The following is a 16,307-nucleotide window of genomic DNA, read 5'->3' as shown; positions in this document are numbered from 1 at the left end:
TTCCTCTTACAGATGAAAAGGCAATTTTCCCATTTTTCATTTTGCTGTTGTTCTGCGCTTCAGAATTTGTAAGCTTTGATATCTCCAGGAGCCCATAAAGCTTTTTTTTTTCATTTATTCGTTTATTTACGCTTGTTTGTTTTTTAAGAAGATTTTTGCCCAATCCTGATGCCACACATGAGCTGAGTTACTACATAGCAGGAGGCTGCCTCAAGGGATATAGTTAGCAGCTTTTATCATTATTTTTGATTGGCACGTAATTGTTTGCCCACTGCTGTTGCCTTCTTGCATTTACATATATATTTTGCTCTTTTATTTCTATTTACCTGCAGTGTATTTACCATTTCTACAGACACCATATGGCCATTTGTTCCCAGTGTCACATGCTGCCCCACCCACTCACCATCCCCTCAAACTTCTCTTATCTTCACACTCACTTGTCTTGGTGGCAGGCACAGAGGTAGACTGGGCTTGGTCTGGCTGTCATAAGTTAGATGGCACAAAGGGCTGGAAGGTGAAGGCTGCCACCTGAGGCGGGGGACTGGGTTTTGACACCTCTATTAACCTTCAGGAGACGTCCGTCCTCAGTCACGCCCCCACCTCCTCTCTCTCCCCTGTTCTTCCTCAGCTCCGTCTCACCCTGTCCCCTGTCTCCTGTTCCCCAGGTGGCAGGAAAACAACTTGTCCCTGGAGCAAAAGAGCCAAATAACAAACGACTTGTGTTTTCCTCTCCTCCCAACCTGGATGATTTCAATATGTCATGGATTTCTATCTCAATTATTGGTCTCTGTGACCTTTGTTGTTTTCCCCGAGTCTTTCTCTGTCTGTCCGTCTCTCTAATTGTAACCCATTAGCTTTGCAGTCTGGCATTCATGCCTGTACATTTTTACAGCCAGTGGGAGAAAAAAATGCATGGGTGTTGTGCAGCGATGCTCGGTAAAATTGTGGCTCTGAACAAATTGCTGCAGCTTTCTCATGTCAATCAACCGGAATAATTGTAGTTAATGAAATGTGAATCGGACAGATTAAATCGGATGTAAAATTGTTGAGTGAACAGATGCCCTTTTTTACCTTGACAATAATTCAATATATCATTGGTGTAATTTAAACAGATTATGGTAGACTGTAGCAGGGTATGACAGCTCATGGCTAAGCGGAGCCCATAATCTTGTGCCTTACTCTCTTTTCTCCCTATAGGAATTCTCTTTACTCCGACTGGACGACGTGGCGGACCAGCGAGTCAACATAGTTGGTTTTTCCGTCTTCAACAAAACTCATCCCTTCTTCCAGGATTTTGCGCTAAGCCTCAACCGCTCCTGGCAAGAGAACTGTGACCACGCACCCTTCGCCGGCACCCCAGTTAGTTCACACAACACAAATACATGACGTTATTTACAGTGAAGACCGGAGTTACAGGAAGAATAATTCAGTCCAAATTATCAGATAATTAGTTGTTCCAGCATACTTCTCTATCACAAACTTACCAATTAAAACACTGAAGTCACAGAAACCTCCAAAATACTAGGAGAAATATACAGGGATGGCATTTACTCAGGTAAGTGCTGTAATTTCAGGTGTTGCTGTAGGCCATTGTTGTTTCCCAGACAGCTCATTAGCAGCATTTGGCACCCTCCTTATTACCTTTAGAATGGCATCTTCCTTGTTGAATTTTCTTCAGAAGGAATGCACACAGGAAAAGCTACTTACCTTCACAGCATCCCCCCTTAAATCACCCACTGTTCTCATCTAAATGGTCTCTGTAGCTCAACATTTAAAATAGTGTGCACTACCTGTGTGAATGAGTGACTACAAAAAAAGCCTTGTTGCGAATGTGTAAACTGAAGGTGATTGCAGATTTGTTTAAATCTCACGTCGGCTCAGCAGGGGCCACAAAATAGCGAGGCACATGCTTGAACATGTCGTACTATTATTATTACTACACTCTGACATATTTTACGACATGGCTTAATGAGTTTTCTTTACATCAGACTCACTAAATACAGTGTTGTAAATGCCCTGCACAAACATGAGCGCTATCTGTTTGTGGTTTAGCGCCTGTTTATGAGACTAGAATTTATGACTATTATCTGACTACCCAGTAATCCCTATTAAGGCTAGACACTCTCCCACATTTGCTCAATAGTGTCTCTCATAAAAGCAACTTCTCAGAGTAAGTAGTACAAGTGCACCAGCTATTAGACTGAACTTCTGCTCTTGGATAACAGCAAAAAAACAACAAAAAAAGCTTATTGCAGAATTTCTTACCTGGAAAAGATGAATATACGTCACATTACAATGTTGATATAACAAATTAAAGTTTTGCTTTTCATTATTTATTAGCTTTGCAGTAAACCAAAGAGGTTTCTTCCTGTTAAAGGGGAGTTTTTTCTTCCCACTGTTGCTAAGTGCTTGCTCATACAGGGTTACCTGATTGTTGTTCTTTTTGCTTGGTTTAATATTGCAGGGTTTGTAGCCTAAAACATAAAGCACCTTCAGGCAACAGTTGTTGTTAATTGGGATTATGTAAATAAAATTTAACTGAATTGAATAAATTCATGTATTTTAACATCTTAAACAAAAAAACTCAAATACAATATTAAGAAGTGATGTAATTTCTATATTTGAATTCAATATCTTCTCAATATTGAGAAAAGCTGTAATGCAGATTTGTTTTGATCCTTGTAAATGCTTTTTTTAATAACAATAACCCACCTGAGTGCAAAAAGACTGCCACTCCTGCAGATTTTTGTTTGCTCAGGGGCTTCATTAGGAGTCAGATATTCAGTAAAGTCAGATTAATGAATGAATCCTCTCTGTTTGAAGTGAAGAGACATTAAAAAATGAAACAAACACCCATCACTCCCTGTTTGCTTCACACAAATTGGATGGTGAAATAGGTTAAGAACAGTTTGAACACAGCATAAAAAAAATGCTTCTGTGTGCAGTGGGTCACTCGGATACTCACTAAGCTTGCAGCAATTAGGACTTGTGGCTAATTAGCTAATAACCAGAGAGACTAGAGGCTGATGGGAGCAAGAACGTGATTAACCCGTTTAAACATGCACATGCGTAATATGCTGTCTTTTTAAACCTTCTCTTATAAACAACAAATGCAGCCGCTGACCTTTATGTGTGTTAGATTGCACTGATGCATTTAAAGATAAACGCACGCACCACATCATCTGAGGAAATGTAGGCAGATAGGTTGAAGGTTTATAAGAGAAGAAGGTTTCATGGGAGACGAATTGTGCTGCATTTAAACATCTTGCAATTGATATTTATAGTCTCACATCAGTATTGATTAAAGTAACCGCACATAGAATGTTTCATTAGAGAGGGCAGCTCATTTATATACAAACAGAGTATAACTAGAAGATGCCTACAGGTCCAAACTGTCAAAACAGCATTCATGAGTTGGACTGTTAGGTACTGAGGTAGACCATAAAACACCACTTCAATATTTACAGGTTCAGAAATTAAGACCAAGTTTGTTCCTTTAGGTCTGAAGTTATAATTTGTTTTGGCAAATTACAAAAAAAAAGAAGGAAAAATTCATGACAGCTGCCTTCAAACTGTGGAAATGCAATAATTCTGTGTGTATTATTGGCTAAGACATTAAAAAAAGCACAGATTTCAGAAGCTGCTGATATGTTCTCTTGTTCAGCTCATGTAATTATAGCCTGCTGATTAAAGTTACTCTTAAAGAATAAAGAGAAAAGAAATATGTGAGAGAAACAAGAGTGATACACATGGGGCGCCATTTGTAAAGTGAAACATGCTGAATTTAACGGCAACATTTTTCCACATTTAGCTCAAAACCTTACAAAAACATGTTTTTTTGAGTCATTTTTTACAACATTTAGTAAAATATTTGTATCTTTTCATATTTAAACACAATTTTAAATGTTAAGTCTAAATATTAAATTTAAATCTAAATGTTAAATCTAAATATTATATTTAATATTTAAATCTAAATGTTAAATCTAAATATTATATTTAAATCTAAATGTTAAATCTAAATGTTACAGGAAACTAAATATTTAGCTAACATGCAAATTTTTGTACGGATCAACGGAAATACCAAAATAAAAGCTTTACGAAAACCTCCGGTGCCGGAGTGGTCAGATTAAATTTGCATGTTAACTAAATATTTAGTTTCATGTAACATTTAGATTTAACATTTAGGTTTAAATATAATATTTAAATTTTAACATTTAGATTTAGATTTAAATATAATATTTAGATTTAACTTTTAAGATTGTGTTTTAAATATGAAAAGTTACAAATATTTTACTAAATGTTGTAAAAGATGACTTGAAAAAACATGTTTTTGTAAGGTTTTGAGCTAAATGTGGAAAAATGTTGCCGTTAATTTCAGCATGTTTCACTTTACAAACGGCGCCCCATAGATACACAGATGGGTGAATGCCAACACATTATTAGCTTTACATCAAATTCAAAGCCAGCTTTACTGTCATTTCTGCAATATGTGCAGGACATACACAGGATCGAAAAACCTGTGACCCTGGGTGTGCAAATAGAAGGAATCAAAACTAAAATAAAATTAGACATTAGAATAAGAGAGATACAGATACAAAATAAATATGAGGTACATTGTACAAGATACAGTAAAGCCTGCATACAATGATTGCTGCTTATATAAAAAGTAAGAGGAATCTTAAATGTACATAGATTATTACAGTTCCTTGTACAACAATATAAATGCAGACGAACTGAGGAAACATCAGTATGTGTAGCAACAATATTGTCTTCTGTACACAACTGCAGCACTAAATTCTCCTCCTGTAAAATAAAGGCTGACAAAAGATTGAATATATTAATAGATATGAGTGCAATACATTCACATTGTCATGTTGACTTAGCAGCCTGGCCTTGGTTCCCACCACAAAGATAAGTCGAACTTAAACAGCATAAACCTGCAGCTGTAATGTCCTCACAGTCTCAAAGAGCCACTTCACCCCAAACTCAACTTTAATTCTTTATATTTGGCCTGAAGCTGCTGAACCACACCATCCAATCATATCGCTCTGCAGAAGAAGGTGCTTGTAACAGCATGACAAGATAATCATTGATACATTAATTACATCCCCATCAGGTGATCTGCAATGTTTTTGGAGGGTGGGAGGTTAGGTGTAGACAGTATAATATAATTGTGAAACAACTCACAAAAAAAGGTTTATGCATTGTTTAATTTTTATTTAATTTTATTTTTTGAAAGATGTAAAATTTGGGAGGCAATCCTGGGGTGAACTGTGCCTTTAATGTGCAATTTGCCAAAAGCATTAGTCAATTCAAGGCTGTGTAATGCATCAGAGTTGTGCTGTTTAATGGCTGTTTAGTTCTGTTTGGCCTCCCAGATTTACTACGCAGCACCATCCCCCTCAGCCTTCTATCAGTATCAGTTTAATCTGTAGTTCCATTACACAGATGTACAGCACCGAGGCTTGGGATTTTACCGAGAATCTAATGCAAAGCAGCGTGCATTTTAATAAAATGTACATAGCAGGATGCTGTGGCGGTGACTTCGAGGCTGTTTGTACAGAGGAGATGAGAGGAAAAGCTGCTTCTCCCACTGTTTTTTGGCCCCGACTGAGAGAGGCAGGCAGTAATTGGAATGGTCAGGGTGTGCCAGCTTCATTGGGGATAAGAGCAGGAAGGACAGAGTCTCTCCGAGAGATGGAGGGAGAGAGAGATGATTTTCAACGCTGTCAGCAGATCAGAGTCTTTCTAATGATCTAATGGAATAATCTTGCTGCCACACGAGGGATGGGTTAACCCCTCGCTAACCACTAACCGCTGATATGTTACGCTTGTAGTTTGTGTGCTTTGGGTTTTTGCAGCTTCGTGTGTGTGTGTGTGTGTGTCTGTGTGTATGCATAATACATTCACCTGCCTCCTTCCCTCTGCCTCTGCAGCTCTCATCAGCTTTGCTCTTTGATGCGGTATACGCTGTGGTGGCGGCGGTCCAGGAGTTGAACCGTAGCCAGAACGTCGGAGCCACTCAGCTCTCCTGCAAGTCCTCCAAGATCTGGGAGCACGGCACCAGCCTCATGAATTACCTGAGGATGGTAAGGCTGCTTCTGCTGGACGTGATTAAGATTACAAGACTGACCAAGCTTAGCTTCAAGGAATGCTTGAAAATTTTGGAGAAATCTGGATTTTTTTCTTTCCTAGAGTTAGGAAAGGGCATTGGTACAGTCATCAGTCAGCTAGAGGTGGCTCTGTCCAATAATTTAACAAAATTCATGTATCAGCACCTCTAATATTCACTTTTATCTGCTGTCAGTAAACATATGAAGGTTTTGTAATACATTGAGAAGTACTGCCAAAACTCTAAAGCTCACAAATTTTGTTTCGTCAACTCTTGACAAGCATCAGAAACTCCTGGAAGTCACTGAGGCTGTCCCCAAAAAGTAGCTTGTCCGATAATACTTGTTGAGCTCTTCATTACTGCTTTTCTTATATCTTTCTTTGCATGCTAATTGGATATTTTAAAGTCTAGATATTTTTACTGACAGCAGATAACGTCCGTGCTGTCTTCTTCTTTAACGATATGTTCCCTATCGACTAGGTCAGTTTATCTCATCTCTACATTATACTGAGACACAGTGGAGGAGGAGAGATAAATATGTGCTGTCAGGGAATAAAACGTGTTTTCCTGTTAGGGCGAAATGACTGTAAGTGACTGAAATACTTAAATGTGACACGTGTTCGATATCAGACCGTTTGTCTTTCTCACTCTGAGAAAGAGGGCACAACTAATCGCTCTTCTTTTTTGCCCTAAATTGAAGCTGTTACCGGCTTGTCTCCATATTCTTATTCTAAATATGACAAATAGTGTTCAGGCGGCTCATACAGAGACAGTAGCAATAAAGTAACCTCAAGTCATATTCACAGTAGGTACCGCCGAGAGGGAAGCAGACGGGATATCTTTTAACATGTGTGCCGTCTCTTTGTTGGATAGGTAGAATTGGACGGTCTAACAGGGCACATTGAATTCAACAGCAAAGGACAGCGGTCTAACTATGCCCTGAGGATCATGCAGAACAGCAAGGACGGCCTAAGGCAGGTAAAGTACCTCCATCACACAGATCTGATGCTGAAATTATCTTTCTTTAGATTAAATAGGTTTAGGTTCAGCTAACACTAGCACTTCCTTGTGGTGGTAAAATGTTCTTGAGATTGGTTAAAAAGATTTATACACAGGTTTCTTATTATTTCTTTAGTGACCCACACAGATTTGCTCTTTAGATATACACTGGCTATAATATAAATGTTATTGCTGAACACAAAGCGCTCCGGCACAGTCCTGTTCCCAGTAGAGCAGTACTTTGGGCAAATGTTTCAGTCGTCTTTATAGCAGTAAGGCAACTGGAGCTGGATCGTGCAGCAGGGAGCTGTGATAACACTTGTTCAGCTGACATCTCTTGGAGCAAACACTCTCCATTATCCTACTTGCAAAAGGTTGAGGTTCCAGAGGACAAAAGTAAACACTAGGCGTGCCTCTTTGAAGGTGAAACAATCATATTTTTGTGGGAAATAAATTTAGGTAACCACAGATGTCACCTTTAAAGTCAGCTTTGCTTCTGCTCTTTTTATTATTAGTTTTAGAAACATGGCTATATATATGCTATTACTAATGTCATATGGATCAATTTAAAAAAAAAATTATCTGAAATGTAACAAAATTACCAGTTAACAATATAAACCTGAGGCTAAACGTATCTTTCTTTGTGTACGAATACAAAACCGAGAACTCAAAGCAAAGTTGAAAACCAGCCGAAGTTCTGTTAGCAGTGTTATGTAGGTGTTTGTCTTGGGTGCAGTTCGGATTTCACCATCACACTCTTTTGTGCAGTAAAAATAAACGGAATGAGCATATCTCCACTCCTCAAAAGCTGTAGACCACTTGTTATTTTCCTTCTCCCTGCATAGGAACTGAAATCAAGTGAGTACTGCTCTATTTGATTGAAATCAAATCAACATTAACTCAAGTGCTGAGGAAGAAAAGAAGCAAAATTTAGGGGGAAAAAAAGCTAGATTTTTTATCTATCTATCTATCTATCTATCTATCTATCTATCTATCTATCTATCTATCTATCTATCTATCTATCTATCTATCTATCTATCTATCTATCTATCTATCTGTTTGTCTAACTGAAACTAAGAGCTAAAGATCATGTTCATGTAGATAAATGAAAGTATGAAGTATGAAAGTGAACTAAAAATCAAACAGAATACTTAAAGAAAATCAGGGTCCAAGACCCAGAACCATGAAAACAGTGGGCACTGGAAGTGGACAGCAATCTTTTTAAAACAAACTACATACATAAGCAGGTATTTAAGTCCATACTTTACCCTGAGCCACCTAACACAGTCTCGAAAAGTAGTCTCCCTGGGCAATTCAGTGTATGCCTGGGTACATCATTTCATATAGTTTCTAATAGATTAAGGACATTTACAGGGATTACAAAGAATAAAAAGAGTCAGTAATCAAATGTAAGTGATGAAAAGCTTTTAGCAGCGTTGAATATGGTCTGTTAATGAATGGATAACACAGCTTCTGGTGCATTTGAGCTATGTTCTATATCTATTATTCAGGGGTTGAAGATGTTATAGCAGGGCTTTTTGATGCTTCATCTGAAGGATTACCAAATTTGAAAGCATTAGGCCTCAGATCTCTAATATCTGACTTGCAGCAACTGTTTGTTCCTGCAAAGAGGAATTTTTAAAACCCTATAAAGAGGTTTTAGCATAAGTTTCCTTTATAACCAGTCTTGTTATATGGCTCTTAATTTTCTTCAGCGTAAGCGCTCTTTTTCTTAATCTATTTGTCAGAAATGGGAAAATGCAGAACACTTCTCCTTTTCTGCCTGCTGACCAATCATATTAAAGTTCACTGTCACTCCCCAGAGTCTAATTTTAAAACCTGTTCAAAAACTTTGGATAGCCATAAATCCTATAATCAAAACTGTCACCCCAGTGCATTTCATCTTTGGAAAAAATGTCTGACTATTAAAATAAATTTGAAATTCATAAAATTTGTCTATTTATGTCTGCCCGATAAAGAACCCCTGGCCAAGCGTTTGGTAAAGCAGGGTAAAACAAAAACACTGTTTCAAATTCAAGACTTGCTGGGGGGGAAGTTTATTCAAGCAAATTGATAGCCCACTGTACCCTCCCATCCATCAACTCCATCTCCAAATGCCCAGTGGGGGCCAAGCCGTCACCAGCATTAAAAAGCTGTGGGTGATCTCCCAGGTACAAATCTTGGTTATATGTGAGGCAAAAAGGATTCAAAGGCAAACATCATCACACAAGTAGCAAAAGTTTTGAGAATCTGTCTGTTGTCATGTTTGCTTTTATGGTAGCAGCCTGGTAACTTTGGGCTTTAGAATATTTACAAAGATAGCACATCTCACATGAGACACACAAGTATAGTTTATAGTTTTCTACACTGATGTTTTGCGACAGGCACTGCGGTGTGGTTCATGTAGGAAACTGAGTAATGTGCGTAATACAGTTAAAAGGTTGTGACTGTGTATGAAATGGCTTATATGTGATAGTGCGTCAAATTTTATACATGCATACAGGGACATGACATTTCCTTTAAACATAAAACCGGTATTTGTATCCATAAACACTTCGGTGCTGGGCAAGAAATACATATACATATGGCATGGTTTGCCAGTGCAAAGGCAAGTGTTCATTTAATAAACAGATCATAAATGTTCACGCATGCATGACCTGTGGATCATATTTTAATGGAAAATGGTTTGTGGCCTGTACTGTAGCTGGAATTCTAAAGCAGGCATATCAAAACAATAAGAAAAAAAAACAATGTCTAAACCAGCTCAGTATTTTTGAAATACAGCAGCAATAATTCTTTTATTCTATTCCTCTTATTGTCTCTTACTGTCTCTCAGTATTATTCAGCCAATGGACTTAAAGTCTATCATCTTCCCTTATTATATATTCCCTATTTTGGATGCCAGGACTCAGTATTTTACATTTCATCTTGACAGCCGATGTCTCCTGTTCCCTTTCTTACCTACAGCATTTTAAGTAGTTGTTGTTACTCTGCTTTGCCACCGATAAGGTAGGGACAGATTTGATAGTACAGAGACGAGACTTCACCGTATTTCACAGCGCTTCAAATCTTTTGACCCTTTTAGTTGAGAAGATCTCCTTGAAAGCGGAGATTGAGTTCCCGTCTGAGTGTGAGGGCAATCTTATCCCAGCAACCCATGAAACAGTCAGACACTGTGACGCTGGCCCATCTGCATTTTTTAACCTTGTCTGTGTTTCCTCATGTCCCCTTTTTTTAGACTGGCACTAGTCCAGTCAAGCAGAAGGATGGATACTATCAAGCCTAATGTGATGATTTCAACCAGAAGCATTATAAAGAAACCCTGCCAGTTATGGTAATGGGAAAAAGCAAGGTGTTAGACGGGGGGGGCAAGACGGGGGTGTTGTTTGATTTGTTGAATAACACCTCCCACATGCTTTTGGGTTGGGGCTGCCTCAGCCAGGCAGACACCAGAGGTGCTAGGGCCTTGGCAGAGATAAGCAAGGTGGCCCGCTGCCCACACATACAGTCACACCTACACACGCAGTTTTAGCCGAATATTTACCAGTATGCACATGACAAGTTGATACTTCAGGTCTTTTGTTTTGTTAAAATAGAATAGCAGCAGCATTGTCTATGATGCCCACACTGTGTCTCACCAATGAATGCGCATTAGGGAGAGGTCATTCATTTAAAATGCAACCTGAAAAGAAAAAAGACTGTCTTGCATCAGCCAACGCTTTTGGGAAATAGAGAGCAATGAGGCATAATCTGCACAGCCACCGGCCTCCATTTCTCTACCCTGCTTCCTCCTTCTTTCCTTACCCAGTGGCACCCATCGCACCCTCAGTCCTGTGGCTGCACTGAAGATCCCCAAACATGTGATCATCAGTTCCTTAGGGGTACAACACTCTACAGCCAATCACTGTCACAAATTGAATTTCTCTGGCAGGCATTTCACACATTAGAACAGTTTGCTGCTGCTATCTATCTATCTATCTATCTATCTATCTGTCTGTCTGTCTGTCTGTCTGTCTGTCTGTCTGTCTGTCTGTCTGTCTGTCTGTCTGCCTGCCTACCTACCTACCTACCTACCTGTTGCCCTTGTTGTCCCAGTTGCTTCCATACGAATTAAGATAGCAAGTTGCAGCAGGGTCGTGCCAATCAAGTGCACTCAATTAACTGATCATCAGTAAGCACCTCTGTGTTTGTTGGTGTGGCGCATTCAGGTTTGTGTTAGCAATCTTGTGGACATCCCTGCAAATTCACCCTTGGGTTAGACTATGCAGTGTTCAGAGAAACAGCAAAAAACCCAAGAGCTACATTTCAGAATTTACAGGCCTCCAGGGCTGCCAGGAGAAAAGTGTCTTCGCCCTACAAAATTTCATCTGGAGAAAGCATAAGACTACTGAAAAAATGTCCTTTGGACAAATGAGACCAAAGTAGAGATGTTTAGACATAATACACAGAGCCACAAACACAGGGTATCAGCACACACACCTCAGATCAGCTGGCAGTCATGTAGCCATAGTGATGGAGGGGTGATGATTTGTTTTTGTTTTTTTCTTGCAGCCACAGGACCTGAGGGCCTTGCAGTCTGTATACCAAAGCATTCTAGAGTCAAATATGACATCTGTCTGACAACTAAATGGGGTCATGCAACAGGACACCAGCAAATCTACAACAGAAAAGAATCTATGTGCCACAATGGTCCAGTCCAGGCAGTAACCTGATTGAAATGCTATGGTGGGACCTTAAGAGAGCTGTGCATAATCAAATGCCTGCAAACGGCAATGATGTGAGACGCTTTCCATTACGTTCGATCGTTTTCCATTACAGTTGAGTACCACCTCAACGTGGGTGGGGCCATTATAGCAAGGCAGCCTGAATGTCCCATGACATCATTTGCATATGACAGCATATGACACAAACACAACACAACAACGGAGGACATCGAGGCAATGGTTTTACCTGCTGCTAAGCTTGTGGTAAACATCTGCACCGTGTCGTTGGATTGCAGTGTTGGTTTGTGTGTAGCTATTTCCCCTCATTGCTGGGTTTCAAAATTGGTGGGTTTGACTTTTGTGAAGAAGTCGCTCTCATGTTTCCTGGACAACTAGGTACTAAAAAAGTACCCGGCACCAGGTACCTGCACTGATTGGAAAACCCTAAAAATCAAACAGAGTCAAGTACAATCAAGCTGAGTAGGTGCTGTTGGAAAAGAGGCTTAAGTTAGTGCTCAGGCGAAAACTTTTTCAGATGAGTGTGCATCTGCACATCTATCTTTACGTCTTTATCATTTCATCGGCCTGTTTACCGATCAGTTTGCCTAGTCACTAAACTGGGTTTGTTTTCTGAATTATTTTATAACCTAATGATAAATGATAAACTATCAGCTCTGACTCGAATGGTAATCAGTGTTTGTGCTGGAGCACATGATTAATATGATTTGGAGAAACTCATCAAGCTTTATTTTTACATCAAATACTCTACCCATGCGTCAGACCTCCACATCTGTAGCAGTGAATGACAATGAGGCTGTGCTCATTCTTTCTTTGTCTTCTAAAAGACAAAATAAAAGCAACTTATACAATAATATTTGCATCAACTTTGGGCTTTAATTAGTATTAGTCAAACTCCAGAGGGTGAATATAATTTCCAATTTTTACACTTTATTAGTACTTTATTTTCAAACCTTAAGTCAGAGAACTAGATAGTTTTCTTTTTGCTTCTTTAGCAACTTTGACCGAATGAGTTTGATTCGAGCTAAGAAGCGTTCCACCCAGAGCGCGTTAACTGTACAAGTTTAATTTTATCACTTTTGGTCATTTCTGAAAACTTGAAATCATTTCACATGACAGTTCAGTTAACCTACCCTATTTCCAGAATATGATGCGGCTGCCTCGTGCGATAATATTTGTTGTTGAGTGTTGGCAAGCAAAGTAAATTTCCCAGCTGCTCCTGCGCCGGCAGCCAGGTGGGCCAGCGATGATGGTGAAGTTGGCATGACTTTGTCCGTGTTCTGTCCGAGGCACCAACACTAATGCTCAGAGGAGGTGAGAGAGGCAGGTGAGGGGAGAGAGGGGAGGAAAAATGAGCGATGAGGGTAGCGGCTGACAGGCAGAAAGTAAATGAGACAGAAAGGGCGCGCAAGAGAAAAATAGGACAGAAAGAAAAGAGGCAAAGACAAAGCTGTAAAATCAGAAACGGTAAAATAACAGCGTGTGTTTTTTCATTCTTGTTCTACCAGACCTAATATTAAAGGCAATGACAATGACCTCCACCCATATTTCTGACTGAAATGACTAATCATTTTATTTTAAGACTCAGGGTAATCCTGTTCCACAGTGGGTCTTGTGTAATGAGCTAGATGAAGAAGTACAGCACAAAGAACTCCTTGGCTTGCGTTTTAACGTGAACATGTTTCTGGGGGAGTACTCTCCAGATGGTGTGAACACCGGGGTTACTCTGTAAAACACTATCAATCTGGATATATACAAATAGATAATGCGACTCAACCTGTTCTTTTGAATGCCGGCTGCTTTCTTCTCTCTCCAGGAGCATCAAATGATGACACTGTTTCCTGCCGGAGTGGATTACAGCAGTTTGCTGTTTGGAGGATCAGTTCCCATTTTTTTATGATACTGGGCTACAGCAGCTGTAGGACCTCTGACTGATCTAGCAACCACCAGCCAGTGTGCCTGCGTGTCGTCATCTGCATGCATTCCTTTTTTATTCATACTTGTGTGTTTGTGTGTTTTTTGTGAGAGCTTATGTGAAAGCATTGATGGGGTTGGTCCCATCCCCTGCTGCCCGCTTTCCTGGCTCTGTACACAATCATACACAACAAGCCCACCATCATTTATGGTGGTTTAGCGGGGGGCACAAACCCTTTCCAAAACAAACACACTGCAGACTTGCCAGCCAACCACACCGCAGCACAGAACCAAAGTGACTCTACGGTCCAGCCTCTCCCTCTCTCCAGCTCCCCCTGGCCTCTGTGGACTGGCCCTCATTTTCTGCATGGAGCTCAATGACAGCAGCACGCCGGTTAATTGGAGGAAGCTGTAAAATGAGTAATTATTGCAGTTTGGATTAGGCAAGCTGTTGCCTGTTACTGCTAGGCTCTGTTGTGTGAGAGCATGTGAGAATGCAGAAGAGGGTGCTATAAAAGCTGCACAAGCCTTTCGGTGTTATGCGTATTTGTATGTGTTTGTACATGCGACATGCACATGGTGAGCTGCAAACTCTCCGGGCGACTTCTTGGAAGGAAGAATATTGTTAATTAAGCTTTTTAATGGAGGCTTTAAATCACTTCTTTAGCGTCTTTAGCCACCTGAGGGGTGGACGGAGGAAAGGGAGGAAGAAATAGAAACCGTTGAGGTGGTGGCTGAAGGAGACCGTGAAGCTGGAAGTCAGTTATGAGAAGGTTAGACCTGGACACGCTGGCCATGAGTGGGAAAGACCAAAGGCTAACTGCAGCATGACTTAAGGCAAATTGTTCTCATTATTGAGTCCAAAGCTGCTTGGCACAGTTTGCGTGCAAGAACAGATTTGACTTTGACAGTTATACACGGGTGTGTGTGTGTTTTCGTTTAAAAGGCTTCCAAGGTTGATGTGTATTGGTATTTGAGCTGAGCGGAAACTGCCTCAGCTTTTCAAAGGTCAAAGAACAACAAAAGAATTTGAAGCGCTCTGTTAGTGACTGAAACTCTCCTTTGTTTTCATGACTCATACCATAAACATAACTTGAAAACGTGTTGAGAAATTGAGTTCTTTCCTTTCATTGTTAAAACTGATGGGATAGTAACGGGTGGTGCTGTGGTTAGTAACCGTCACCTCACACCAACAAGATCGTGGAGTGGAGTTTACATGTTCTCCCTCTGTCTGTGTGGGTTATCACTGGGTCCTCTTAACTTCCTCCCACAGTACAAAGACATGCATGTTAAGTTAATTGGTGATTCTAAATAAACCATGGTTATCTTAATGTGTTGACGCCAACCTGTCCAGGGTGTGCCCCACCTTTACCACCCTGAATTGAATAAATAGAAGAAAATGGATGGATGGTAACAGAAACACCCCCAGCCCGAGCATCTGCACATGCTGGTAACCCCGATTAACTTCCCCAACTCATGCCTTTCTAATCGGGGCAGATTACTTATGATTGGGCAAAAGGAGTGATGTGAATGATTCAAATGTATGGAACTAATTTCTTTTTTGCGTTGGCACAACAGTTAAATTTATTTAGATTATTTTGCCTCATTTCTCGCAGTTTCATGTGTGGCAGCCACTATTCAAACCATTTGTTTTGCTGATGTAAATAAACAGTCCTCGGTTGCTGTGCTCCTTCCTTTATCTTGGATATTGATTTTCTTTTTTTTATCTTTTTGTTTTTTTGGTTCTTCATCCCGCCGAACATATAGTGAATCTTTGCGAGATCATCAATAAACTGTTAAATCATCCAGACCAGCCTCCGTAGACCCTTTCCAATTTCCTGTATTATCATTCGAACATTTACAGCCAGATTGCTTTTTTAATAAACTATAGTCCCCGTGTGTCCTTGTGTCAAGGTCTTTAGAGATGGAGCGAGGCAACGGAAGTGATGAAGTAAGAGGAGGCCCTTTTTATCCTCATCTGCTTCCCTTTATCTGAGGGGAATGCTGAGTGCCTGGAATACCCTGACGCATAAAGGCACATGCTTTCACTCTCTCGGACACACACACGTACTGAGTGGGCACCACTTCAATTTGCATGGAGCTATTTGAGCTGTGTTATTTACACAAAAACCTCCCCCCGTTAAAGGGTGGATGTGCTCGTACAATTTCTTTCCGTTTTCTATTGGATTTATTTATTTTCTGTCAGCACTGCTCCTGCGTTTATTATGGCAATCTGCTTTTTACCTCCCCTCCCCTTTTCTTTGCTCCCAACCCATCTCTCAGAACACTATTACTCTAGCTGCCCCCGCTGCTGCAGATGCAGATGTACTCAATTCAATTTCCATCCACTGCTGCAATGTGAGGGAAAGGGACAGGTACGGGGGAGAGAGGATGGGGGAGGGGGCTGACAGATTCAAGACTGCCTCCACCCTTTTTTTTTTCCTTTCCTTGAAGGACATTATCATAGGGGCCTGGTGTAGCTCAGCACACCATGACGTGGCTTGGATCTCTTTTTCTGCCTCAGGCTCCAGCAGAGATGAGTACATCTTAACCAGGTCTGA

At 40.3% G+C, this 16,307-nt stretch overlaps 1 protein-coding gene across 5 annotated transcripts in view; it reads left to right on the top strand.

Annotated features, from left to right (window-relative positions):
- The window catches only part of grik4 (glutamate receptor, ionotropic, kainate 4), a 338,006-nt gene that overhangs the window by 271,073 nt on the left and 50,626 nt on the right, over positions 1 to 16,307 (top strand). For all 5 annotated transcript variants that reach the window (XM_019367470.2, XM_019367468.2, XM_025898164.1 and 2 more), the window contains 3 exons: positions 1,198 to 1,359; positions 5,937 to 6,089; positions 6,986 to 7,090. In XM_019367470.2, the coding sequence (XP_019223015.1) occupies positions 1,198 to 1,359; positions 5,937 to 6,089; positions 6,986 to 7,090 (420 nt within the window). The remainder of the gene's footprint in view (positions 1 to 1,197; positions 1,360 to 5,936; positions 6,090 to 6,985; positions 7,091 to 16,307) is intronic.

The sequence above is a fragment of the Oreochromis niloticus genome, linkage group LG14 (genome assembly GCF_001858045.2).
Source record: "Oreochromis niloticus isolate F11D_XX linkage group LG14, O_niloticus_UMD_NMBU, whole genome shotgun sequence".
Classification (NCBI taxonomy): domain Eukaryota; kingdom Metazoa; phylum Chordata; class Actinopteri; order Cichliformes; family Cichlidae; genus Oreochromis; species Oreochromis niloticus.
This window is presented reverse-complemented; position numbering and strand designations above follow the sequence as displayed.